Genomic DNA, 26,153 nt, shown 5'->3' on the forward strand with positions numbered 1-26,153 from the left:
TGGGTAAGGATCAGTACTGGGGAACATCATAGGCGGTAATACTGGGTAAGGATCAGTACTGGGGAACACCATAGGCGATAATACTGGGTAAGGATCAGTACTGGGGAATACCATAGGCGGTAATACTGGGTAAGGATCCCCTGGTGCCCCCTTCTTACCCGAGATGCCCTCATTGTGGACCAGCGACCTTTGGCCGCCTGCACTTGCTGGGATGACAGGGCTGAGGGGGACTGAGCAGTGCTGGGCTGTGGCGGCAGCTTCCTTCCCCATCTGTCACGTGGGACTGGGCTCCCGTTCCCCGGAGCTTTGGTCACATAGCCCCCTTCTCTGCCCTGTAAGAAGCCCTGAGCAGAACGCCAGCATGCTCTCTGCGGCCAGAACGCTGACAGTCCTCCTCCTTCTCCTTGGTAAGTGGTGTGTGGAAAGGGGGCTCACGTCCCCCTTTCTTGGCAAGGGCGGGGGTGCTTCAGTAAGTCAGAAACTGGGGCTTGCTAGCCCACTGGGGCTCAGTCCCTCGAGAACACATGTGTCCCTTTGGACAGACGGCTTTTCTCACTTTGATGAGACAGTGAGAAACCCTTTTGGTCTGTTTCACTCCAGCTGCAGCTGACAAATGCTTCTGGGAGTGCAGAGGACAAGAAGTTTCCTGTGGCAGAAAAAGCTTTGGGGTTGCTGCTGCTGCTGCTAAGTCGCTTCAGTCATGTCTGACTCTGTGCGACTCCATAGACGGCAGCCCACCAGGCTCCCCCATCCCTGGGATTCTCCAGGCAAGAACACTGGAGTGGGTTGCCATTTCCTTCTCCAATGCAGGCAAGTGAAAAGTGAAAATGAAGTCGCTCAGTTGTGTCCGACTCTTAGTGACCCCATGGACTGCAGCCCACCAGGCTCCTCAGTCCCTGGGATTTTCCAGGGAAGAGTCCTGGAGTGGGGTTGGGACCTGGACAAATCTAGCTTTAAACTGTGGCTCCATTGCTGACAAAACAGAGCTCCTTAGAGTCTCAGTTTCTGAGCCAATAAAAGGGAGAATAATAATGTTTACCTTCTAGGATTGTGTGAAAATTAAGTTAAATTTAATCAAGTCAAATGAAAATAATTATGTAAAATGAGAAAATATAGATATGTAGATGCTTTTCTATTGTTAATAGTGAATCAGTCTTATTATGCAATAAAGCATGCTCTTATTTACTCAGAGGTATTTGTTTTCTAAAGTCGTTTTTAATTCTGTGATCAAAAGAGGAAAAGGGAGAGAGGCAGAGACTAATAGAAAAAGAGGGAGATGATATAGAGGGAGAAAAATCGGGCCAGAGAAACAGACAGGAAAAACCCCAAAGAGACAGTGATCAAGACAGGGTGATGGTTAGAAAAATGCATAGATAACAGAAAAGGAAAGAGTCTTGAGACTTTTTGCAAAATCCTCTTTAACGTCAACTGTTATTTCTTAAAAAGGCAATGGATGTCTGTCATCTACACAAAGAAGCTCTTTGCCAAAACTTGCACTGAGTCAAGCCTCAGAGGCGAGCAGTCTGTCTCGATTTAATGTTCTGCCTCTCGAATAACAGCCTGTATCCTGGACGCGGGCAAAATTATTCTCATGGGCAGGCCTTTGTCTAAAGCCTGCACTAAGCCCAGGAGAGAATAAAGTCCTTGACCTCCGGGAGTTAGCAGGTCAGACAGCAGCCTCGGCCTCTGCCGGTTCACACGTGGAAATGGCATGTGAAACAAGTGTCGGTGGCAATGGCAGGATGGTGAAACCCAGGCAGCCGGAACTAAGGATGCACAGGGCAGGCCCTGGGAGGTGTGCCTGGGAAGAGTGACAGAAGGCAGTCCAAGCGTTAACCCTCGTTTCTGCTTTTGACTTATGTAGATACACAAGCCCGGGAGGAAAAAGCTAAATTTAAGGAGCCTCGTGAAAAGAAGGTGCAAATTACACGAGCAGGCAGAAAAAGCCTTTGAGATGCTCATGCTCACAAGGAGCAGAAGAAGTAATAGCGCCAGACATTTTGGAGTGGATCTGATAAGCTGCATAGTCATGTATATTCTGCTCAATCCTTTACATTAGCTCGTTCTGTCCCCGTGACAACTCTGAAATTAGTCCCCCTATTATCTGAGTTTTCTGGATGAGGTTTGCGTTGTGATTCTTGGCCAAAGCATCACAACTACTTAGGGCTTTCAAACACTGCTTGTAGAGATAGCAGTGATTAGCCTAGTGCATCCAGCTCTAAACACACTGCATGTGAATCCTTGCCCTGCTCTTTACCAGCCCAGAGAGCATGGGTAGGATATTCATTCTCACTGTGCTCAGACTTCTCATCTGTAACTTGGGCATGAAGATAGTACCGACCCCACAGGTTGAGAGAATTCAATCTGTTATCATATTTAAAGCAAGTAGCCAGTATCTAAGGTGAGGGGACCATTCGTTACTGAGTACCAGATTCTGTAATCACAATTTGGTAATTTGTAGCAAAATGTAAGCTGTTCACAGCCTTCTACCCCAAATTTCCACTTCCAGGAGCTCATCCTAATAACCTAACAGGGTAAAAGCTCCCTAAAATATTTAGCAGGATGCTATTCAGCACTGCTGATCACAGCAAAAACCAGAAACTAATGATTATCTGTCGGAATCCGGCTAAATCAATTATGCTGTAAAATTTCCGACGAATCCAGTACGTGTCAATGAAAGGCTTAACTTTCTCAGAACTGGTCTGGGTAGAAGAGGAGAGACAAGGTCATAGTTGCAGAGTTCTAGTTACGTCGTCGTATTTTGCACGTTTTCTTACCTTTCCAAAAATTGACGGGGAGGAAATATAGCAAGCGGTAAAAAGTATCCTTCAACTCTTTTTAGGAAATAGGATTATAGGTCATCTTTTAGTTTCTGTGTTGGAAAATTTCATAATGTTTATATATATTCTTCATTCCAATAAATATATTTATATGAAGAGAAAAATAACTACCAACCTATTGAAAATTAAAAGACAAACTGCACTTTTTCCTTTATGGACTGGTGAAAGTGAGCTAAGGATTAGCTAGTGTGACCCATGAACAGATGGCTTGTGAAGGCAGGTGACCGGGCTGGTCATCCCAGGGTATATGTGAGAACTGCACACGAGAAGGCTTTGAGGGACGCAGAGAGGCAGAGTGGCATCTCCACCTTGTCATCTCGGTGACATCCAGGCTTGCCTGGGGCCAGGGAAGAGAGATCAGGTCCACAATTTCCCACACACGGAGTAGTTGGAGAGCTTTTGAAGAACCAGTCCTCAAATATTTTGAAACTATTTCTAAAACTTAGATCAAGGTAACAAACATTCATGGACACAACACCCTAAATTAACACATTTCCAAAAAAAGTTTTTTTAAGATATCCGTGTTTGAAAGGAGATGGATGAATGAACACATCCATCGAAGAAGCGGGCATCAGAGATGAAGCCGAGCCCTTAGTCTGCCTTCCTCCGTCCTGTTTACCTCCCTCTCTCTCCAGAGGAAGCGGCGCGCCGGCTTTGACTGTGCTTCCTTCCTGTGTTGTATTCTGGGTGTTAAATGTTGACCTGAATGCCCCACAGCGTGGGTAACATCTGTGTCATCTACCCATGCTGAGCCCGGGAATCAGGTGTCTTCACCTTAACTCTCTGTGTGAGTCTGTTGAAATACCGCACAGTAATTTCGTTGTCCGTTCCAGGACAGACCCAACTCGGGTTGTTGCTAACGCTTCTCATGACAGCTGTCGCTGCAGTGAGCCTTCTGGGGCCTGTCTCCTAGGGCCTATGAGCAGTGTGCCCCTGAGGAGGCGCGCCTGGAAGGGCTTCCTGCCATTTGCATGCGTGATTCTCCTCTTACCAGGGAGGTCGGGATTATCTATCCTGCTACTGATTCGATAAAACTTGATATTGTCACATTTCTAAATTCTTTTTTGCCAGAGTTGTGAAATATTACCTACAAGGGTTTAGGTTATATGTTTCTGATTGCTAGTGTGAAGAACCATGCTCCATGTACTTATCAGACAGGTTTCTTTTTCTCTAAACTTCTTGCTAGTTTTACTTGGTTACTGGTTTTTTATGAATTTTTTTTCTGGACATTAAGTTTTTGTTTATGCCATGCATTGCAAATATTTTCTCTTACTATTGCTTTTCTTGTATTACTGCCTTTCTTTTATATTTGTGGCATTCTTTGCAGAAGTCTCTAGATGTGATACAGTCAAATTTATGTCTTTCCCTTTTTGTATGTTTTGTTTTTCTGTCTCGCCTAAGAAACCTTTTCTTTTAACCTTTAAAGTGGTTGAATTTTTCATGATTAGGTCTTTATTTGGAATTTCTTTTTGTATAAGGGCTAATTTTAGTCTTTTTCTTTATGGAATATTAACTGTCCTATCATTTATTTAATCATCTTTCCTTTTTCTCCTACTTTTCTTTTTTAAAAAAATTTATTTTTTTATTTTTATTTTTTAATTTCTCCTACTTTTCAATACTTCTATCCTCATCTAATACGTGTCTGAGCTGTTCATGAGCAGCATCATTATGCCCACTTCGCAGATGAGGAAACTGAGAAATAGAGCGTGATTGCATGATGGCTAATTTACCAGAGGGCAAGGTAAGCGAGAATGCTGGGATTCAAATGGGAGTGTTTCGATTCCCAAAGACTATATTTCTGGCCCGTCAGTCAAAATGGATCATCAGGCAAAAACAAGATTTTTCAAACTATCCTTTCAATTTTTTATTTAAAAATAATATCGAACCTAAGAAAAGTTGCAGGAATAAGAACAGTACAAAGAACAGTTGTGCGATTTGCTGACTTCTTTAACAAATTACCTCGCTCGCTTTATCACATGCTCTCTCTCTCTCTGTAAATAGGGAGAACGCATGATGAAACAAACGTGGTAATGTGTATATTTGCATTTATAATCTCTAGCGATCTTTATGTAGATAATAGCTATGTTTTTATGAAACAGAAAATACCTATTGTATATAGTAGATATATTTATACATATACATACATACAGAGAGAGATGCATACACAGGCAGATTTTTTTCCTGAGCCACTTCAGATTAACCTATATACATCACTTTCAAAAAAACCCTAAATACATTAATGTGTATTTTTTAAAACTGAAGATATGGTTCAGTGGTAAAGAATCCTCCTGCCAATGCAGGAGATGAAGGAGATGAGGGTTCAATCTCTGGGTCGGGAAGATCCCCTGGAGTATGAAATGGCAACTCGCTCTTATATACTGGCCTGAAAAGTTCCATAGACCGAGGAGTCTCGTGGGTTATAATAGTCCATGGGGTCGCAGAGAGTCAGAAATACACCACTGAGCGACTGAGTATGCACAATCTCTCACAAAACTACAGTCGCAGGACAGTTATCAACTTCAGGAAAGTTAGCATTGACTAAAGTTTTCATGTAATCTATCATAGTCCAGTATTCCAGGGACCGCACGGTGATCTTTGCAGCTTTTACCGTGTCTCAGGCAAGAAGCCGGTGGCGAGGACCTGGTGTTGTGTTTGGTTGCCGTGTCTCTTTAACCTTCTTCAATCTGGAACATCTCCACAAATTTTGCTCATTGTTTATGATACTGATGTTTGAGGGTTTCTGTCCCCCTTTTTTCATAGAACATTGCTCAACTGGGAGTTTGTCTGATATCCTAATGATCAGATTCCAGGGGTCCATTCCCCATCAGAAAATCCGTAGCTGATCTTGCGTCCTTAGGGTTTCACATTGGGAAGTGTAGCCTCTCTCTCTTCTGAGAGAGGCTGATGTACTTTTGACATAATGATAAAAGACTTACAACCGGGTTTTGGATAATAGCTGTCACAGTTCTAAATAATTTGCCGCTTAACTACCAACCAATCAATATTTTAAAATTTTGTTAAAATATTGCCCTAAGAAGAGCTCAATATCCAGTGAAATTTCTAGGCATTTTATTAGAGGTTTGCACCTTCCTTTTTAGAAAGCTGCTGTATAAAATATTCCTGTAGACTCCAATTCCCACCCAAATGTCAGCCATCTGTCTTGGTTTTAATTCTGTTGGAAAGTACCTGCTGAAATCTATGTATTATTATAATCATGATAATAAAAGAAATACAATATCACTTTAATTATGTTCCAGTGCCTAAAACATTCTTCACTGGAGGAGGCAGAGTTATTGAAGAGAGCAGAAGCTTTTCTCCCCCCTTAATTTATAATGAAAAGATGGCAAAGGCCGGGGTAAAGAGAATTAAATTCGTTTTTATCTCTCAAGTCAAAGTCATCACTTTATGCCTTGGCTCTCACTCCCTGAGATCTTTGTAAAAACCTTTCCTGACAGCTTTTCCCCTGTTCCAGACTCTTGCCAAGACAATGGTTCGGAATCACGTGGTGTGTGCATGCCAGCGAGAAAGAATTCCTGCTGTATTAGCTCTCTTTGACTCTGTAACAGATGATCGTAAATATACCAGAAGAAACCACGTACCAGAGTCTTTCTCAAAGTCAGCAGAGGGTGGAGGAAGGGGCTGGGACCCCGGGAAGGCAAGGAGAAGTTTCCTGACACTGTAAGAATTCTCTTCATGATGTTTATCAATTTTCTAATGTGACTGCTTTTTTGTTTGGTTAAAAGTTCTTAACATATTTGGGGTGGGAGTTCTTTGTCAAGTATGTGATCTGCAAGTGCTTTCTCTCAGCCACCAGCTTGTCTCTTCATCCTCGTCACAGGGTCTTTCATAAAACAAAGCCACTTAGTTGTAACTGCCTAATTTACTGATTTTTTTTCTTTAATGTGTCATGCTTTTGATAGCTGAGTTTTCACCAAACCCTAAATCTCAAAAATGTTATCTTCCATTTTCTTTTAAAAGTTATATAGTTTTATATTTTATATTTGCATCTATGATCCATTCTGAACTCATTTGAGAATTTAAGTCAAGGTAACTTTTTTCTTTTTCTTCCTGTCTTTCTTCTCTACGCTTCTTTCTTCCCCCTCCCTCCCTGCCTCCCACGCTCCCTCTCTCCCTCTTACGGATATCCAGTTGCTCCAGCACCACTGGTTGACACAAAGGTTGTCCCTCTATTGAGCGGATTTTGCTTGCTCCTCAGAAATCTGTTGGTCGTACTTGTGTGAAGTATCTCTGCTATTTTCTCTTTTCCGTTGATGTATGTGTCTGTCGCTCTGCCAGGACCACACAGCACTGATTTCTGTAAGCACACGGGTTCCCAAATGGGACAGTGGTCATTCCTGCTCTACACTTGTTTTTCAAAAAAAAAATTAGCGAGTAGAGTTCCTTCACCTTTCTGTGTGAATATTTAGAATAATCTTATCTACATCAACCAAAACCTTTCTGGAATTTTGATAGAAATTACATTAAATCTATAGATCAATTTGAGGAGTCTGGCATCTTTATTATGTTGAGTTTTTCATGAAGTCAGTATGTATTTCTAATTATTTAGGATGCTTTAAACTTTCTGTCAGCATTGTGGAATGTGTAACATATTAGACATTGTATATATGAGCGACTTCTCTTTCACTTTCACTTTCCTGCATTGGAGAAGGAAATGGCAACCCACTCCAGTGTTCTTGCCTGGAGAATCCCAGGGACGGTGGAGCCTGGTGGGCTGCCGTCTATGGGGTCGCACAGAGTTGGACACGACTAAAGCGACGCAGCAGCAGCAGCAGCAGCGTATATTACCAGACTTGCACCTAAGTATTTTTTTGAGTGATTATAAATTGTATGGTATTTAAAGTTCCTCTTTCTATGTGTAGTTGTTAGTATATAGAAGTATAATTGATTTTTGTATGTCCATCTTTTATCCTGCCCCCCTGCTGAATTGACTTATTAGTTCTAGGATTTAACTTTCAGGTTTTCCTACATAGACCATAATATCATCTGCAGGGACAGTTTATTTTTTTCTGAAAAGTATGCCTTATATTTCCTTTTCTTGCTTTATTAGGTTGGCAGGAACTTCTAGTAGTATGTAACAGGCATACTCTCTATCTTAATTGAAAAATATCTCATTTTTCACCGTTAAGTATTCAATATAATAGTAGCGGTAGGGATTGGGGCAGATATTCTTTATCAAGTTGAGGGAATTTCCCTCTATTCCTAGTTCCTGGAGTTTTTATCATGAATGGATGTAGAATTTTTTCACATGCTTTTCCTGCATCACTTTATATAGTCAGGCAATTTTTCCTTCACTAGCTTGTAGTTATGGTGGATTATATTGATGGATTCTTGAATATCAAACCAGTCTTGAGTCCCTAGATAGACTCCATATGTTCATGATGTATAATTCTTTTATCTTGCTGAGTTCTATTTGATAATATTTTGAATCTATATTCATGAGGGATACTGGTTTGAAGTTTTCTTTTTTTTTTTTACATTTAATTTTGTCTGGTTTTAATGTCATAGTAATGGCTTCGTAAAATCAATTAGGAAGTGTTTCCTTTCCATTTTCTGGATGGAACTGTGCAGAACTGGTGTGAATATTATCTTCAAACATTTGCTGGAATTCTCTCATGAAATTGGTCTTGCATATTTCTGAGAATTTGTAGATTATGAATTTAATTTCCTTAATAGCTACAAGGCTATTCATCCTATTTCATTTGGTTGAGTTGTGATATTTGTACTTTTTGAGGATTCGGTTCATTTTATCCAAGACATCAGGATTTCATGTGTAGAGTTTTTCATGGTGTTCTCTTATTACCCTTCTGAGGTCTGGAAGATCTATATGATTTCCTGTTCCATTTCTGCTCTTGGTAATTGGTGTATTCTCTCTCTTTTCCTTTGTCAGTCTTGCTAGAGGGTTGTCAGTTTGATCGATCTTTCAAAGAACCAGGGTTTGTTTCGGTGATTTTCTCTACTCTTCTTGTTTGCAGTCTCTCAGACACACGTCCCTGACCCTAGAGACTCCTGAGAGGAAGTGCCCTGTGAGGTGAAGGCACGAGGAGCTACCTCAGCAGAGTGTCTGTCTATAGGATATCCCCTGTGCCTTGTATCCCGGGTGGGAGCCGCAGCCGAGAGGCTCAGAGCTGTTGCTGAACTGGCTAACAGCACACTGATCCTCAGACTTCTTCACTTGTTCTCAAATTAAACCATGCATGCCTCCTCTGCAAAGTCACATCAGCATCTCTGTCACACCCAGACCCTCACTTATCCACCAGAATTGCTTCAACTGCTCCTTTTATTAAATTTGATTCTATTCGATAAGCGGCTAATGGTTCTCAGTAAGATGAACTGGGCTTGTGCTCTCCCTGTTGTCTGAATGAAACAGATGGGCAGCTGGGGGAGTTTTTGCCTGGAACCTGACTGCACCCACCTCAGAGACCTGTGCAGATCCGTGGGCCATGTCATTAAGGAGTTGTTGTCTGGGGTTTGAGGTGAAGGACCCAGAACGGGACCCATGGGCTATACCAAGGGGCTGGAACACATGGACATCAGGGCTGTCCCTTATGTTAACCAAACAGTGATTTTCACCAGACTCTGCCAGGACACAAAAAGTACATGATTTCAGGCCCCAACCTGAAGGAGTTGACAGTCCATGGAGAGGGCAGTTGCAGTGTGTTTGTTAAGTGCTGAGATGAACGAACAGGAAGGGAACAGAGAGGAGAACTTGAGCCAAACTAGAGTATCCAGGAGGGCTTCCTGGAAAAGGAGTTTTCCTGAGAACAATTTGATTATATCTCTGCCTGAATTCCAAGGAGTAAGTGTCTTTTAATTTCATGGCTGCAGTCACCATCTGCAGTGATTTTGGAGCCCCAAAAATAAAGTCTGACACTGTTTCCACTGTTTCCCCATCTACTTCCCATGAAGTGATGGGACCAAATGGAAGGAAAGTTATGACCAACCTAGATAGCATGTTGAAAAGCAGAGATATTACTTTGCCAACAAAGGTCCATCTAGTCAAGACTATGGTTTTTCCTGTGGTCGTGTATGGATGTGAGAGTTGGACTGTGAAGAAAGCTGAGTGCCCAAGAATTGGTGCTTTTGAACTGTGGTGTTGGAGAAGACTCTTGAGAGTCCCTTGGACTGCAAGGAGATCCAACCAGTCCATTCTGAAGGAGATCAGCCCTGCGTGTTCTTTGGAAGGAATGATGCTAAAGCTGAAGCTTCAGTACTTTGGCCACCTCATGCAAGGAGTTGACTCATTGGAAAAGACTCTGATGCTGGGAGGGATTGGGGGCAAGAGAAGGGGACGACAGGGGATGAGATGGCTGGATGGCATCACGGACTCGATGGACGTGAATCTGAGTGAACTCTGGGAGTTGGTGATGGACAGTGGGGCCTGGTGTGCTGCGATTCATGGGGTTGCAAAGAGTTGGACACAACTGAGCGATTGAACTGAACCTCCTGCCTAAAATCCTTCGGCAGCTTCCTGCTGTTGCCAGGACTGACAAGCATCTGTGTGGTCACTGGGCCTCCCTAGCCCATTATGTGGCCCATCCCGGGGCTCCTGCTCCTCAGCCCCAGGAACAGCCATCAAGTTCCAGTCCAGTCCCCTGCCCAGTCTCGTATTGCCTCTGTTGTGTGAGGTGTGTGCCAACCACCCCCCACCGCCCGCACCACCCCGGCCCCAGGACCCCAGAGGTGCTCTCTCCCAGTGCTGTTTCCATGCCTGTTTGGGACCTTGCTTCCTGCCACACTGTCACCTCGGTCAGGTCAGGGATCCAATCTTGCCAGCCACCGCTCAGCTCATGCCCAGCAGCCACACTTGTTTGAGTTGGTTAGTGCATGAAGCAGAAGCTTGGCTTCCAGGAGCCAGTCTGCAGGAACCGTGAGCAGGGACGGATCTGGTTGGCCTGAGAGGACTGCGGGAAGGCAGTGTGGGTTGGGGAGGAGTGTGAGCTGCAGCCGGGGATGATGGAGGGGTTAGCTGGGGGAGGAGTGTGAGCCTCGGGAGGAAACAGGTCTTACCCTGAGGATATTTTAGCAGCCCTGAGAGAAGAGCCGCCCCACCACCTCCCCAGCAGTGTAGCAGGTGAGTTAGTAGTAAGACCACCTAGGAGAGAAGACAGGCTGGATGTGTCTAGGGCCTCACCAGCAGGGTCTATGCTGGCTTCTGAGGCCCCATTATACACTCACACCAGCTTTCCCACTGCGTGAGGCCTGCGGTCAGGGTGTGGCCAAGGTGCCTTCTCTGTCACAGCTTGTACTGCAGAAGATGACTTAGGACCAACTGGCTTGAGGCTGTGTGGAGATAGCCCTGGGCAGCTAAGCTGACCCAGAGAAGGTTCTGGAGATGCTCAGAGAGGGCCCCTGAGGCGACCCTCGGGTACGAAGAACAGAGCCCCGCCTTACAGAGCTGCAGATGAGCCCTCGAAGCTGAGCCACACACGACACGCTAAGAACCTGTGCTCAGCCTGGAGCCCCAGTCCTCACTGCGCGGCCGGAGACCCTGAGGAGCCGGGCTGGCTCGGGTCCAGATCCTGGGGCACTCTCCTTCAGCTGCGTGACACGACACGGCACTCACCTCCTGGGACTTCCCTGTGAAAGGAGGACCGTGACCCCTGAGAGAGACTCCTGCCCCTACCTGGCTTTAGAGCTCCCCACTCCCCCCCGCCTCAAATCACACACACATACAAATGCAAGATTTTTTTCTTTTTTTTGGTTATGTTAGAAAATCCTTGAAAGTTCCAGAACTGGGTCAGCACAGAGACGTAAGGGAGGGACCTGTGTGTGAGTGCTGGGCAGTGGCGTGTGAGGGGACGGGGACCATGGCTTGGTGGGGAGCTGTGAGCTACAGACTGAGGGTGGGCTGCTGCTTTTATTTCAATGGTCGAGGGCATTCCTATGCAGACCCAGCTCCCAGGTGGCTCCACTTCCTCCCTCTGCTTGGTGGTCCAGTGTGGGACGATGTCTTCATGTTGGTTGGCAGAAGCAGGGTGTTGGTTGGTGTGAGGCCCTTGGGGGCGTCAGACTGAGCCAGGCTCCATCCTGAATCCTGGGGATCTGGTCTTTCCAGGAGGTCCAGGTCAAGCCTGACATCACCCTGCTCTGTTCAGAAGACCTTGGCAGCCCTTGGGGTCATAGGTAGGGCTGAGCTTCCCTTTCCAGAAGGTGACCCCTGGAGAATGGACCACAGGGCCATGCTGGAGGAAGTGGGTTGAGCCCTGTGTGTGGCTTGATCGCTAATCTTTAAATATTTAGATCTGCGGTGTGCCCTGGTTTCTGCAAATGTTAGAAGCAGCCTTTAAAAGATAACTGCGGCGGAAGTGCCTGACACAGACTTTGGGACACAGTGCTGCCCACTGATGGCGACAGACGGCTCGGAGTCGCCAAGCTCCCTGGACGTTCATTGGCTGGGTGTGGCTGTTTCCTCTGCAGCTTCGTGACCCCTTCCCTGAGGGCTAGGGCAGCTGTCATCCCACAGCTCCGCCCCCTGAGCACATGCCCCCTTCCACCAAGTCCCCGAGGACTGCAGAGCGAAGCTTCCCAGAGGCTGAAGAGCACGCTATGAATACTGCATGAATGATAATAACCCCACCACTTAGCGGTTATGCAACGCTTTCCTCTTCCACAATACTTTACCATCATTAATTAGTTATTCTCTGCTTCCAGCCGCCTCTGCTCTCTGCAAAGGCAGGCCCAGAGATCACTCCTGAAGACAGGCTTTCTCTGGTCTGAAGCTCCTGTGTTGAGGGGGTGGGCCGTCCCCCACCTGGGACCCCCCAGTCTCTCAGAGGCAACAGCAGGGACCTGAGACCTTGATGGGGAGGGCCTGCTCCTTTCTGCTCCGAGTGCCTCTCCAGAGCCCCTCCTGATATGCTCTGTCCCCGCCCGTCCTGCAGCCCGCTGGCAAGCTGAGGCCGTGTCAAGCAGTGGCCAAGTGCCCATGGAGGATGGTTCCTGCCCACACGTCAGTCTACACCACCCTCCTGTGAGGGGATCCTTGCAGTCACAGTCCTTGTGTGGCCAGGCAGGCTTCCTGTGGTCAGCCCCACTGCACAGGGGCCCCTGAGCTGGGAGCCACGAGGGCCGCAGAGCAGAGGCAGAAAGGGGACACAGATGCTCTGGGTCCAAGCATCATACCTTCCCATCCACCATGGGGGCATAGGCAGGTTTCATGTCCCCCCCCCACCCCCCGCACCAGAGACATTCAAAGATGGAGTGAATCCGTCCACTGGTGAGTGCAGAATTGATTGGGTGTTCCAACTGGGGGGTCTTCTGACCCAGGCTTTCCTGGACATCACTGCCCACCCCACCAGGACAGCCTCAAGCTCCTCCCAGCTTCCAAGCACCTCTGACCCCCTTGAGAATTCAGCAGGTCTTCTGACGGGTGCGATAGCATTTATGCATCGCCGCTCCTCACTGAGCATGGCTGGAGCTCCCTGTGGCCTCCTACCCCTTTGGGAGCATTCTGAGGGCCTGGAGCACCCTTGGTTCCACCTTGGGCCAGAGCCGGCTCCCTGCCTCCAGCCCCTCCATTAGCCTGGAAAGGTATTGATCAGTTTGGCTTCTGCAGCTGAGTGTTTTAATCCCAGTGTGTGAATCTTTAAGAATTAATTAGCGAAGATCACTCAGGAAAAAACAAAGTGGTCACAAGTTTTGATACCGTCTGGTCACCCGCCATTAATGTTTTCCTCTTAATTATGAGGCTATTTCTGGAAGCTGGAGGCGTTTCCCCTCGTGTTCTGATGCCTCAGATGGGCTCCTCCATCCTTCTGGTGGCCTTCCGTAGACTCCTGCTTCCAGGTCCTGCCCAGCTGCCTGTCCCATCCGCGTCCTCTGGAAAGCACTCAGAGCCTCAGTTACCCATGCCCCCCTCACTGCTCTGACCCACTGAGCCACTTTCTTTATTCCCAAGGCCTCATCCTGCTTTTCCTTTTGTTTTTAAATAGTGCTCACTCCTGGGGACCTTCACGGATGCCCCAGGCTGGGTTAGGGCCCCCTAAGTCCTCCTGGATGCTAACGGCTGCATGTTTCTCTGTGTTAGGAAGAACCCCCTGCATGGAATTCCTTACTCACTGCCCATCTTCCAGGAGTCGGGGCCCACTGCAGTCCAGGGCCTGGGAGGTCCTGAGCTGGGTTTGGGAGCGAAAGGTCTGTCTGGTTCAGCGTGCTCTTGCCCTGAATGGGGATCCCTGGAAGCCAAGGCGGCGTCCCGTCCCCATGGCCCATGGTGGAGCCATCTTTGCTTTGTTCTCCTGGGTCCTCTGCATCCCTTCTGCTTTCCGTCTCTCAAACCTGCACAGCTTTGCAGGCTTGTGTTCCGCCTAAAGTCTAGGTGCTTTCATAGGAAGAAAGGAATGCACAGCTCTGGGATAGGAATGACAATGTCCTGTTTACTCGAAGTTTGGCAGCTGCGGCCTCTTTACGGAGACAGGAAAAGGGTATTGAAGAAGAGCAATGTCAAGGTGGTTTCTAGGTTTGTGAGCCAGGAACCTGAGGTTCCTGTAAGTCACAGAATGTCAGAGGAAGGCTGTAGACCCCAGCGCAATGCTAGCAGCCACTGGGAGCAGGGGCCACTGCATAACCCTACCAACTCACAGCCCTCTGGCATCCTGCTCAGGAGAGGACTAGAGCCTCCATCCTGTTAGAGTTTCACATGTCTAATTTCTAGCATCTAACAGCCCCGGGGAGGGGCAAAAGGGCCAGGGCCACTGACCTGGATTTTTCTGAGAAGAAGACCCATCATCTGTGAGCTCTGAGGAGGGACGGGGTTGCCAGTGCCCAAAGCCCCCAAACCAGCCCAGTTAGAGAAGTGTGCCCTGAATTCTGCTGGGACCCCAGGGTCAGCTTCCATTGCAGGAAGGATTTGGGACAAATGGATGGAAGAAAGCTGTCTCAGTGAGTCCATTCTGTGTGTCGGGGCCCACATTCAGGCGAGAAGAGGGAGGTCCAGTCTCTTTCCATGATGTGAAGCATAAGGAGGGCAGCCCCGCTCACTCTGCACTTCCACTCCCCTTTCTAATCCTTCCTCCTAGTGGGATCTGGCTGTGTGGTGCTTGCACCAGGGCCTCAGGTGTATCCACAGCAACAGCAGCGGTCCGCGGGTGTTCCTGGTCTCCGAGTCATAGGAGATGCTGTTACCCAGATCTATTTCTCTGTGGCTGAACTTTACTTCCTCCTGAGCCCTTATTATATCACTCAGTGCTATAAATTTGATCTTATCACACAAGCCACTTCTGGTTTAACAGTAATTTCGGGGAATCTTTCCTGTCAGTTCAAGATTCTCCCCTTTCACCTTCCTCTTGCACCTCCCTGGAGGAGAAACTAAGCTCTGAGGAGTCTCACATATCATCCTGGGCCTGGGGAGGAACTGGGGCTGGGAAGTTCATGCCCTAGAACATTCTGCAGTACAGTGTAGACAGAGCAGGGGCAGATATGTGATGAGGTTGCAGGGGGATCCTGAGCCAGCAGAGAGCAGGGGACTTCCAGAGGAGGTGACTTTGTGCTATGTCTTGGAGGATAAGCAAGAGCTTTCCATGGAGACAGGAAAGGTTTTGCATCAAATGGCAGCTTGTGCAAAGGCCCAGAGGCACATAGGTTTGCTTAGCTGGTGGATCGTAGTTGGGTTTATCTAAGGCTGTGCTGTGAGCTCCTGGTTCACAGCCAGCACACTCTGCTGTGTGAAGGACCTGCCACCTAAGTCATAAGGATGCTTACAGGTGACACTTAGCTCAGGTTATACTATAAGATAAAAGAGGTGTTTCCTTACTGAGGTGGCTGAGAATTCAAGAAGAGGTGCTTTAGGCGCAGCTGGATTCAGGGGCTCAAAACTTGTCTTAGATTTGGTCTTAGCCTGACCTTCCTGGTGGCTCAGGCAGTAAGAGTCCGCCTGCAATGCAGGAGACCAGAGTTCAATCGCTGGGTTGGAAAGATCCCCTGGAAAAGGAAATGGCAACCCATTGTGCCTGGGAAATCCCATGGACAGAAGAAGCTGGTGGGCCGTATAGTCCATGGTGTCACAAGAGTCGGACACGACTTAACGACTAACCCTGCTGCTGCTGCTGCTAAGTCACTTCAGTCATGTCTGACTCTGTGCGACTCCATAGACGGCAGCCCACCAGGCTCCCCCGTCCCTGTGATTCTCCAGGCAAGAACACAGGAGTGGGTTGCTGTTTCCTTATCCAATGCATGAAAGTGAAAACTGAAAGTGAAGTCGCTCAGTCGTGTCTGACTCTTAGCGACCCCATGGACTGCAGCCCACCAGGCTCCTCTCTCCATGGGATTTTTCCAGGCCAGAGTACTGGAGTGGGGTGCCATCACCTTCTCCAGACCTAAACCTAGCGTGATCCTAGTCAGTGGGGGTTTCAGACTCAGCAGGTTCCCTCTAGCCTGTGGGTCTCCCTCAACCCCACAGTTACCAATTTCAGGAGACATTCTTCTTTCTCAGTATTTTCCACAAAGTCCCAGAGTTGAGTCTTACTGGCCTGAGTAGGATCACCCCTTGACCAGTCACTGCTAACTGGAAGATGTCATATGTGACTAATCAGGATGGTTCACACATCCATCTTGGGACCAGCCTCAAGGGAATCAAAGGGAGGTGTTTCCCCAAAAGAAAACCAAGGTGCTGCCTGCAGCCAAGAGACCAGGAAATGTGGAGGGCCACACGGCAAGTGCTCACCCCACACACCCCTGCTCAGACTTCCTCCAGCTCCTGGGGACGCAGATTTGCAGGAAGGTGCTGAGCACCTCCCGCAGCACTCTGACGTTTTCTTGTGCCAGTCTTGTCTCTCCATCACTGTGCGCGCTCCTTCATGGGGCGCCGGGGTCTTCTGTCCAAGAGCACTTGGATCCCCCTGGTCACCAGGGCCATGCGGAGCTCACTGAACGTACTTCATTCCTAGGTGTGTAGTTTGTTAGGAGAGGATAGATGTCTTTTCTAGTTATCTGAGACCCCTTCCTTGATCTGAGAACACTGGAATTTATGTGATCTAAAGTTAGGAGCCGTTCTGTAATATTTAAGTTTCAAGATGAAAATGGCCAGGCATCAGTTGACAAACACTTAGGGCAGCCTCTCCCTATTTTTAGTCCAGATACTTATAGAATGACATCTGAGTGGGCGCGCACACCCACTGCCCCACAGCTGGAAACACACAGCCTGGTTCTGCCCAAATAAGGGTGGTGAAGAGGGCCAGCTCCCAGGAAGGGTGGACCCAACAGGTGTGGGTGGCTCGGGAGGTCTGGATGGTGGGGATGGGCTCTCAGGGTCAGATTCCAGCTGAGGTGGGGCAGGCCGCCCTGTGCCCTCCACTCACTCCCCGGAGCAGCCTTGCCTCCGTCTTCCTCTGAGGCTAACTTCCCAGTCCTGGAGGAGGGGGACCCAGGGAGCCTGCAGGCCTCAGGACTATTTACTCTTGCAGGAGATTCCTTCCTGTTGGAAAACCACTTGCAGAGAGCAGACTGTGCTCTGTAGGGGGGAATGGCTGCAGAGAGGGGGCGGGGCACTAGCTGTTTTGCAGGGAGGGCTGGGGTGTCAGGTCTCTGTCAGTTGCCTTTCCAAAGGGGGCTTGGGAGGAAGGGCCAGTCTAGACTCAGAGCTGTAATGGTGTCTTAGGACATCTTAGAAAAAGGCTCCATCTTCTGGGCAGGCGTAGCCTCAGGTGAGTGGCTTGGTGAGAGTGCCGGGGCGCAGGGCTGGACCTGAGCGTGCGTGGAGACCGTGCGGGTAGAGGCCCTGGAACCTCAGCAGGCCCATCTAGAGGCAACACCCCTACTCTCTGCTCTGCTACTGCTGCTGTCTAGTCCCTAAGTCATGTCCGACTCTGCACACCAGCAAAAGCTGTGCCCCAGGACCCTGCCTCCTGCACGCTGCACCTGGCTCAGTGTGGACAGCCCTAGTGTGGTGGTGACTGTCAAGCCAGATTTGGGCAGCACTGTGCCTGCCAATGCAAGAGGCATGAGCGACGTGGGTTCAATCCCTCGTCAGGAAGATCCCCTGGAGGAGGGCGTGGCAACCCACTCCAGTATTCTTGCCTGGAGAATCCCAAGGACAGAGGAGCCTGGCGGGCTACAGTCCATAGGGTTGCAAGGAGTTGGACACGACTGAAGCGACTTAGCATGTATGCACGCATGTGCCTACTACAGCCATGTGAATTTATCAGTCAGAGGGTCCCCACGTCCCCCTGGGACACCAGGCTCGGTTCAGTCAGCCCCTGCTCAACCCCCTTGAACTATCCCCAGGCTTTGAGAGACTGTTTTCTGGGTACTAAGCTGCCAATTCATGTTTGCGTGTGAGAACCCAGAGAATTTCAGTAAATAAAATATGGTGTGGCTTCCTCTTGTGTCTGACAGACCTGAGCAGGAGCAGTCAGGAGGCCTCTGGCTATGCTCGCAGACCAGCAAGCCATCCTCCAGCTACTTTGCAGAGCCAGGGGAAACGGTCCTTGGGGGCTTGCAAGGGTCTGCAGCGCAGGAGGTGATGATCTTGGCAGGAGGCGGGGGTGGGGTGGCCGATGTGCGGCTCTGACAGGTCCTCGCCAAGAGCTCTTAGCAGGCAAGGCCAAGATGCTGAGCACAGGAGGGTGGCTTGGAGGAGTTCTCTCCCTGAGGAGGGAAAAGGCTGCCGCCAAGTGGCTGTCTGGACGGCTAGCAGGAATCACTGAGATGGGAGATGGCTGATGGAGTGCACAGCGTGGCCCACTCCTGGGGCTTGGCGCCTGCGGCTGTCTGATCTGCAGCCCCAGGGAGGACACTCTCTCAGTCTCTAACCTTGGACTTCACTCAGTCCCTGAAGCCCAGGGAACCTGTTTGGGGTCAGGGACTAGGAGCAGCCTCCTCTCCTGGGGTGGACCCAGGAGAGAGCATGGAGGGAGGGGTCTAAGGCGCCTGAGCCTGTGGGGGTGAGAATGGGAGCTGAGCTGAGCCAGGGACCCCTGCCCAGGAGGGGCAGAGTGGAGCATTCAGGAGGATGCATTGCTGGGCAGCCTGGTGAGGACTGGGGGCCTGGTGCTGCTGGGAAGGCCAGGGCCAGGCTTTCTTGGATGCTAGACATTCTCTCTCTCTTCCCTTCTCCGCCTGCTCGTCCGCAGCCTAAGCTTCTCTGGCAGAGCGCCTGTGTGTGTCCCCCCTTGGTCTCTCTGACTCTTGCCACCTTTCCATGCTTTCTGATCTATGTCCTTTCTTCTTTCCCTGTTCAAGTTTCATTTCAGGCTCATATAAGGATTTTATGCTGTGTGATGGTCATGCAGAGCCGTGGCCACTGGGAGAAGACCCCTGAGGGGGGGCCCAGGAGAAGTGTCTGTGTGTGAGCAGGCAGGGGGAGAGGCTGGCCCTTCGTGGCCCTGGCCCCACTCACTGACGCCTGCCTTCCCTGTCCCTTGCCTTCTGCCCAGTAGAGCCCGCATGGGGAAACTGGTGCTGGAAAGGCCCCTTCTGAGCGAGCAGCACACACGTCAGGGTCTACAGCGTCAGCCCAGAAGCCAGTTCCGTTCAGCGACTCTAGCAGCCTAGCCCTACCACGTGTGAAATACAAGGCGTTGTCCAATCCCCGGAAAGGTTTTCAACCTGGCTAGAGCGGCAGGATTGACGTGAAGAATAAGTGTAGAGAAACAAGGAAGCCAGTGGGGACTTCTAAGAACGGATGGGACCAGGGCCATGCTGCGCCCTGTGGTGTCTGCAGTGTGTGAGTGAGTGGATGGGCCCCACGCGGGTCCATCAGTGACAGAAGTCACCGGATTTCCAAGGAGACTAGTGACTAAAACAAGGCTGTGTACTTTCGCTTCAGAGCCCTCCAGCTTTTTCATCACCAGGCAAGGCCATCAGGAAGTCCCGACAGTCTATTCCAAAGGTCCCTTCCCCACCAGGGCCCTCAGCGAAGATGTCCTCTGTGGAGTGTCTGCCCAACCCCTGGGCAGCTCTAAGCGTGGTCACATGGACGTCTTGTCACTTTGGTGACCGAGTGGCCACCGTTTGCCCTCCATGAGGTCAGGACTCAGGAGGTGGACTTCTCCTGGAGCTAAGTTGGGGAAGATGTGGTCCCTCTCAGTGAAGTCAGCTGCTCCCTTTTAGGACCAACAGGGACTTCTGCCTCGCCTGGAAAGTCGAGCCTAAGAATCAAGCTTGGGTCTCACCGCTCACCTGCCCGTGTCTCAGCCCTCCAGTCCTCGGTCTTGACGGTCCTGGCATCATTCTATCAGTTAGCCGCCTGGGATGTGAGTTCTCAAGGCATCACGGGGCTTTGGGTGAAGGTGGCACAGCTGCCACTTCCCACTTGTCTTTGGCCCTTGGGCACATCCTCAAGTTCTCAGTGCATTCCTCATTCAGCAAACGGTGGGGATGGCAGAGCCTGTCTCACAGAGCTCTTGCTCTGAATATTGAATGTATTAATGCAGGTGCTGCCCCCAATGTCTGCCTCAGAGTAAGTGGCCAGTTAATGCACACTTTCCTTCACAAGGCCTGTGGGTCCATCTTAGCTCTTCTAGAGCCCATCTTCAGGGACCAAGGTCCAGCTTGTGAGTCACATCTCCTATTTAAGGCTTCAAGTCTAGGCTAGAAGAGTGAGCCCGCCTGCAGCACGCTCTGTTACCATCATTCATTCATTCATCAAATGTCTATTAATGCCTCCTGTGGGCCAGACACCGTGTCAAATGCTGGGGATTAAGCACTCCACAGGGCGCCACTCAGCCTCGGGGGAAGACCAGCCAGAAGACCCATCAGTGGGTGAACAGCTGGGAAGCTCTGGGGATAGTACCCGGCACACAGCAATGCTATGTAATGTTCTTAAATAAACGGTGTGGTCCGTTACAATGGGTAGGTACAGCCACTGTGAAGCACCCAGAGGGGCAGCTAAGCCAGGTGTGGGGTGTCAGGAGAAAATGACACAGAACCAAGATGGGGTAAAGAAGGAATAGGGGAGAAGACAGAGCTGGGGAAAGGGTGTGGATCAAGGGCAGCTGGTCCCGGCCTGGGTAGGGAGCTGGAATCAGTCAGTCTGGCCAGAGAGAGAGGGTTCTTGGGAGTGAGGAAGAAACTAGAGAGGCAGGCAGGGATCCCAGTGTGGGTCTTAGAAACCATGTTAAAGAGCTGGTTTAACTTATAGCTGAAAAAATCTGTTAACCTAAAAAAAGAGATCTTTTATAAAATGAATGAAATAAAAAGCAGTCTTCTGATGGGATTAAAAGGATCTGGTTTAACTGAACTCAGTGCACTCTCACTCCTGCTTTGGCAGAGGTTCTGACCTCCCAGCAAAGCTCCCGGACATCGTGGCAACCAGGAACCACCTCTGTTGCTCCAGAGTGTGGTGGCCGAGCAGGAGGCTTCCTGCGGCAGACTTCCCCAGACCTACTGCAGTGGACGGCTGGGGCAGGGCTTTGTCCTGAGACCCCCGGCCTGATCTTGGCCAGCAGTTCTGTTCTAACCAGAATTTGGGGCTTTTGTCTTTGCAGATGTTGGGGCCGCTCAAGTGTTAGCAACAGGCAAGCCTGCTAGAGCTGAAACTGGTAGGTGGCTGCCCAGTGGATTCTGGATGCAGGGCTGAGGGGCAGGAGGAGGGACTCCAAAATGCATGGGCAGGTTGGGCCTCCTGTGCCTGTTTCCTCCCAGTCACCATGGCACCAGGGCAGAGCCCACCCTGAGACCTGTCTGAGTGGTTAACATGGCTCTATCCTGGGGGTGTGCTACTGAATAAGGGCCTGTCCTCCAAGGCGACATGAGTCATCAGGGCCACCTCTGTCCACTCTCTATGAGATAGGCAGCCCTGCACTGCAGCCGTGAGCCCCCAGATAGCAGGCTTTGCCCTGGCCAGCGCCTCCCTCCACTTGCCCCATCCCAGCCTCTCTCCACCCGAGTTCAGCTCCCCACGTATGGCATGCCTTCCATGTCATCTTCTCTGGGAAGACTGTCAGTTTCCACATCAGCCTACCTTGTCACTTGGCCCTCGAGTGAGCTCTTGTCTTCCGCTGCTGACTGCAGGCCCCTCAGGATGGAGTCAGGGACTCATTCATTTGCCGTCAGCACACTCACCAGAGCAGGCAATCGACATACACATGGATGAGCTGTGGATGCAGGGATAAGCGAAGATGGCTGCAAGAAGACAGAGAAAGGAGCCACCAGCCACTTGGGAACGATTCCCACAGCTGAAGGGACCAGGGCTGGAGTTCCAGGAGGAGGAGCTGCAGCGTGGCTGGAGGGGTAGGGAGGGAGCATGTTCCCAGGAGACTGGAAAATTAGGCTGGCCTCGGTGGGCTGGGACTTCCCAGGTGGCTCAGTGGTAAAGAATCTGCCTGCCAATGCAGGAGACGCGGGTTCAACCCCTGGGTCGTGCAGGGACCTTGGAGGAGGAAATGGCAACCCGCTCCAGTGTTCTTGCCTGGGAAATCCCATGGACAGAGGAGCCTGGTGGGCTGCATTCCGTGAAGTTGTAAAAGGGCTGGACACAACTGGGTAACGGAACATACACGCACGCAGCAGGCTGGACCATGTAGTGTAAAGGTCCAAGTATATGGCTTTGGACTTCATTCTGATGTGAAGGGAGCTGTGGAAGACTTTTGCTGGGTGACGACTGATTAAAGCCCCTTGTTCAATTCCTCCCTGCCCTCCAGATATCAAATACGCCATCATCGGGACTGCTGTGGGCATCGCCATATCGGCCGGCTTCCTGGCCCTGAAGTTCTGCCTGGTCAGGAAGCACATGTTTGATGACGATTCCTCTGACCTGAGAAGCGCAAATGCGGGCTTCAGCGGTAAGGAAACAGTGATGCTCAGGCCTGGCTCTGCCCTTTCCTGAGACAAGACACATTCTGGCCGGTTATCTGGTGTGAGGCTCTGAGGGTAGAACGGGCTATGGAGAGGATAAAAATCATGGATCGGAAAGAAATGCAGTGACCTCTCTGTGTCTCTGTCTCTCTCTGCTTCTGTTTCTCTGTACTTTTCCGTTTAATCATACTTGATATTCTTAAGAATCAGTTTTCTTGGAGAAATGTGGGGAAGGGAGCTGAGCTGGCTTCGGACAGAAATTTCTTTTCTTTTACCCAAATGATGTGATGAGATGAAATCAATCCCAGGAAGTGGTGAGGCTGCTCCTGGCATGGGTGGGTGGTGGGAGGTGTGGCCGGCACTGATGACCTGGGCCAGATTGCATTTTTTCCCCCATAAATCGGGCAGGCCCTGCACTGAGTGATGCTGAGTGTCTGCTCATGACCCGAGCAGAGCTGGGCTTATGAGCGCCCAGCATGGTTCTCCACACCCTGTCGCAGCTGTGGAGATCCGTGTCCTTGGGTAGATGCTGAACACTCAGTGAGTTTCAGTAGCAAAATACAGTGTTGATTTGCACCCTTGTCTCAAGGGGGGACCTGCAAAATCCATCACCCATATGGCTGCTTAATGGGATGGTAACACGGTTCCCAGAGGATAGGGAGGAAGGACTCTCACGCTGTCTCTTGAAAATGTGATTATTATCTGTGAAGATATCCAAACACGGAGACAGGGCGAGGAGGAGACTGCATTTGGGGGCTTTCAGTGTGTCCAACTGCGCAGGGAACTTAATTGGTCATAGTTCACCTGCCATTGGCTTTGTATCCCTAGGAATAAGGGGAAAGAGAAAATGGTGTCTTCAGCACACTGAGAGGTATCCTAAATCTCCTGCGGGTGAGAGGGCCCAGCATCCTCAGGGAGGGAGAAGGGGACGAACAACTGGCAGGGGCTGGAGGGTCTATTTGGGAAACCTCAGTCTTCCCCGGGTGCTGAGCTAGGGGGCTCGGGGAGGGACTGGGTAGAGAAGCTTTGACAGTGCTAATGGGGAGGGGGCAGAGCCCTCAGCCCAAGACCACCCCCCCCTCAGTGGCCTCAACCCCAGGAACCTCTCAGCGTCTCCCGAGTCCGGTGGGCTCTGACCCCCTCCTGCTGGCCTGGCACCGAGAGAGTGGCACCACCATCACCGTGCCCCCGTCCTAACAGCCTGCTTTCTCTGTTTAGAGACCATTGCACTAAAGAAGAGAACTGCGAGGTAAGGTTGCTACCAACTTGTGTCCTCCTCGTATTCCCTCCTGTTTCACCCATCCCTCGCCCTTGCCTGACATCCCTGCCCCTCTTCCCACTTTGAAATGCTTCCTAGGGGACCAGGGTGCAACCCTGGCCTCCCTCTCCTCACGCTCCCCTCCTTTGGGCAGCCCTCAAGTGTCATGAGAGTGGGGGAGCCCACAGGGTATTAAGTAGTCAAAGTAAGCTTGGGCTCTTTTCTGCACTTGTTGGGTTAGACTTTGCCTTATCTCCTGCACAGAGTCCCCCCAGCGGATCGCCCACCCCCGTGACCATGTCCCCGGCTGCTGCCATGCCCCAGCTGGGAAACTACACATATTCTGCTTCCAGCTTCCCTGCCGCCACCCAGCCACATTGCTCTTCTGTATAGAGCCCTTGTCCTCCAAAGACAATCCTAACTCAGGACCTTTGCGCTTGCTGCTTTGTATGGTATGGAATGCTCTTTACTCAGGTAGCAACAAGCTACTGCAAAGCCCTCTGGGATGAGGACCTGAGTGAGACCAAGGAGGCAGCCAGTCTCTTGGGGCGGGGTGAAGGTGCAGGCCAGAATGAAGACACAGTAGCATTTGCTGGAGTGCGGAGGCCGTAGCTGGGGAGGCCCTCTGGGAAGCAGGCAGTCGAGCCGGGGTGGACGGTGGGCCAGGTGGAGTGGGCTATGTTGGTGGCTGCCTTTTTTGAATAAGTCTGAGGCTTCTGGAGACTTCCTCGTGGAGGAAATGTTCAGTGAGTGACTGGTATTCGGGGCAGAATCTGAGTTGAGATGGGCTGGTGAGCTTTTAGAGGGATGCAAAGCACAATCCCCCCTCTAGTTCTTCCCTGGGAAGAACAAGGCAGCATCTCTTGACGAAATGTGTGGATCTACGGGTGAAGGAGAGATGGACGTGTGGAACGCCGCAGTCAGGGGGATGCCCTGGGGATGAGCTGGAAATGGATTTTCTCAATAGTTTCACTTTCTTGAGGCTCTGCTCTCCTTCAGATGTTATGGTGTCTGTCAGTAACTTCTGAGGACCTAACACCCACTCCAGTATTCTTGCCTGGAGAATCCCATGGACAGAGGAGCCTGGTAGGCTATAGTCCACGGGGTTGCAAGAGTCAGACATGACTGAGCGACTTCACCTTACCTCACCTTAAAGCTCTTGATGGTGGGAGTGAGGGGACCTGGGAAAGTATAGATGAACCCCAGACCCAGAATCTGCGTTGCCTTTGGGGCCCAGCTCGTCTCCGGGGTGGGAAGTGTAGGATGGGGTCAGGTTTGCATGGGTGAGCTGAGCCTGCGATGGCGGTCTCTGCCCACAGCACGGTCTCAGGGGCCCTCTACTGGGTGGCTGAGGCACCCTGGCATGCGGCTGCAGGCTGCAGCGGCCAGCTCTGGCCCTGTGTCAGGATGATCGAGTGGGCTGGGGGAGGTTCTAACAGAGCGATCTTCTTGACCACCCATGAGCCGTGCTATCTTGATCATCCGAACAGCTCACACTCATCGGGGGACACTCTGGGTTAAGGCATCATGCTTTGGAAGCTCCAGTGCCCCCTGGAAGTTCCCAGAACTGGTGTAAAGTCTGATTCAGGGACCTCTTAGTCCTGGGATTCACAGAACGGAAAGATTTCACAACACCCAGTTCTTAATCCTGGTGGCTTTGAACATGCATGTGTGCGTGCCTGGGGAGGGAATGTGGCAGGCTGTGATGACTCATAGTGAAGGCCTAACACACAGATGCTGCGTGTGAAGATGCTGCTGTGAACAGTGCATCACAAACCAACTCAAGAGCACTGAATGGACGGTTACCATGGCTTCATGTTCCTACCTATGATCAGGTCGGAGGAGCATCTGCTTGGTATATTTGTTGTTTAGTTGCTCAGTTGAGTCTGACTCTCTTGTGACCCCATGGACCACAGCCCGCCAGGCTCCTTTGTCCATGGGATTTTCCAGTGGATTGTCATCTCCTTCTCCAGGCGTTTTTCCCAATCCAGGGATTGAACCCGCGTCTCCTGCATTAGCAGGTGGATTCGTGACCACTGAGCCACCAGGAAGCCCTTTTGTACATTTGGATGTTCTGAATTATTCTGATACATGGGAGCTGTAGGGGGAAATTTCCATAACCCAGGGGAGGTGGCTGCCATAGTCACCCCACAATAAACACTGAGGGAGTGAAGTAGAGGAGGAGTGTGATGGGTACAGGAGGAAGGCAGGGGCAGAGGAAGGCAGGGAAGAGAGGAAAGATGCGGGGAGGTGGGTGGTTGGGAGTTAATGGCTGGACGGGGGTTCCCCTGCATCTGTTCCCC

General features: G+C 50.2%; 1 protein-coding gene across 1 annotated transcript in view; it reads left to right on the forward strand.

Annotated features, from left to right (window-relative positions):
- Positions 300-26,153, forward strand: part of C28H10orf128 (chromosome 28 C10orf128 homolog) — a 31,095-nt gene continuing 5,241 nt past the window's right edge. The window contains exons 1-4 of the mRNA XM_013975727.2: positions 300-407; positions 21,284-21,337; positions 22,439-22,579; positions 23,811-23,841. Of these exons, the coding sequence (XP_013831181.1) occupies positions 362-407; positions 21,284-21,337; positions 22,439-22,579; positions 23,811-23,841 (272 nt within the window). The 5' untranslated portion in view covers positions 300-361. The remainder of the gene's footprint in view (positions 408-21,283; positions 21,338-22,438; positions 22,580-23,810; positions 23,842-26,153) is intronic.

The sequence above is a fragment of the Capra hircus genome, chromosome 28, assembly GCF_001704415.2.
Source record: "Capra hircus breed San Clemente chromosome 28, ASM170441v1, whole genome shotgun sequence".
Taxonomy (NCBI): domain Eukaryota; kingdom Metazoa; phylum Chordata; class Mammalia; order Artiodactyla; family Bovidae; genus Capra; species Capra hircus.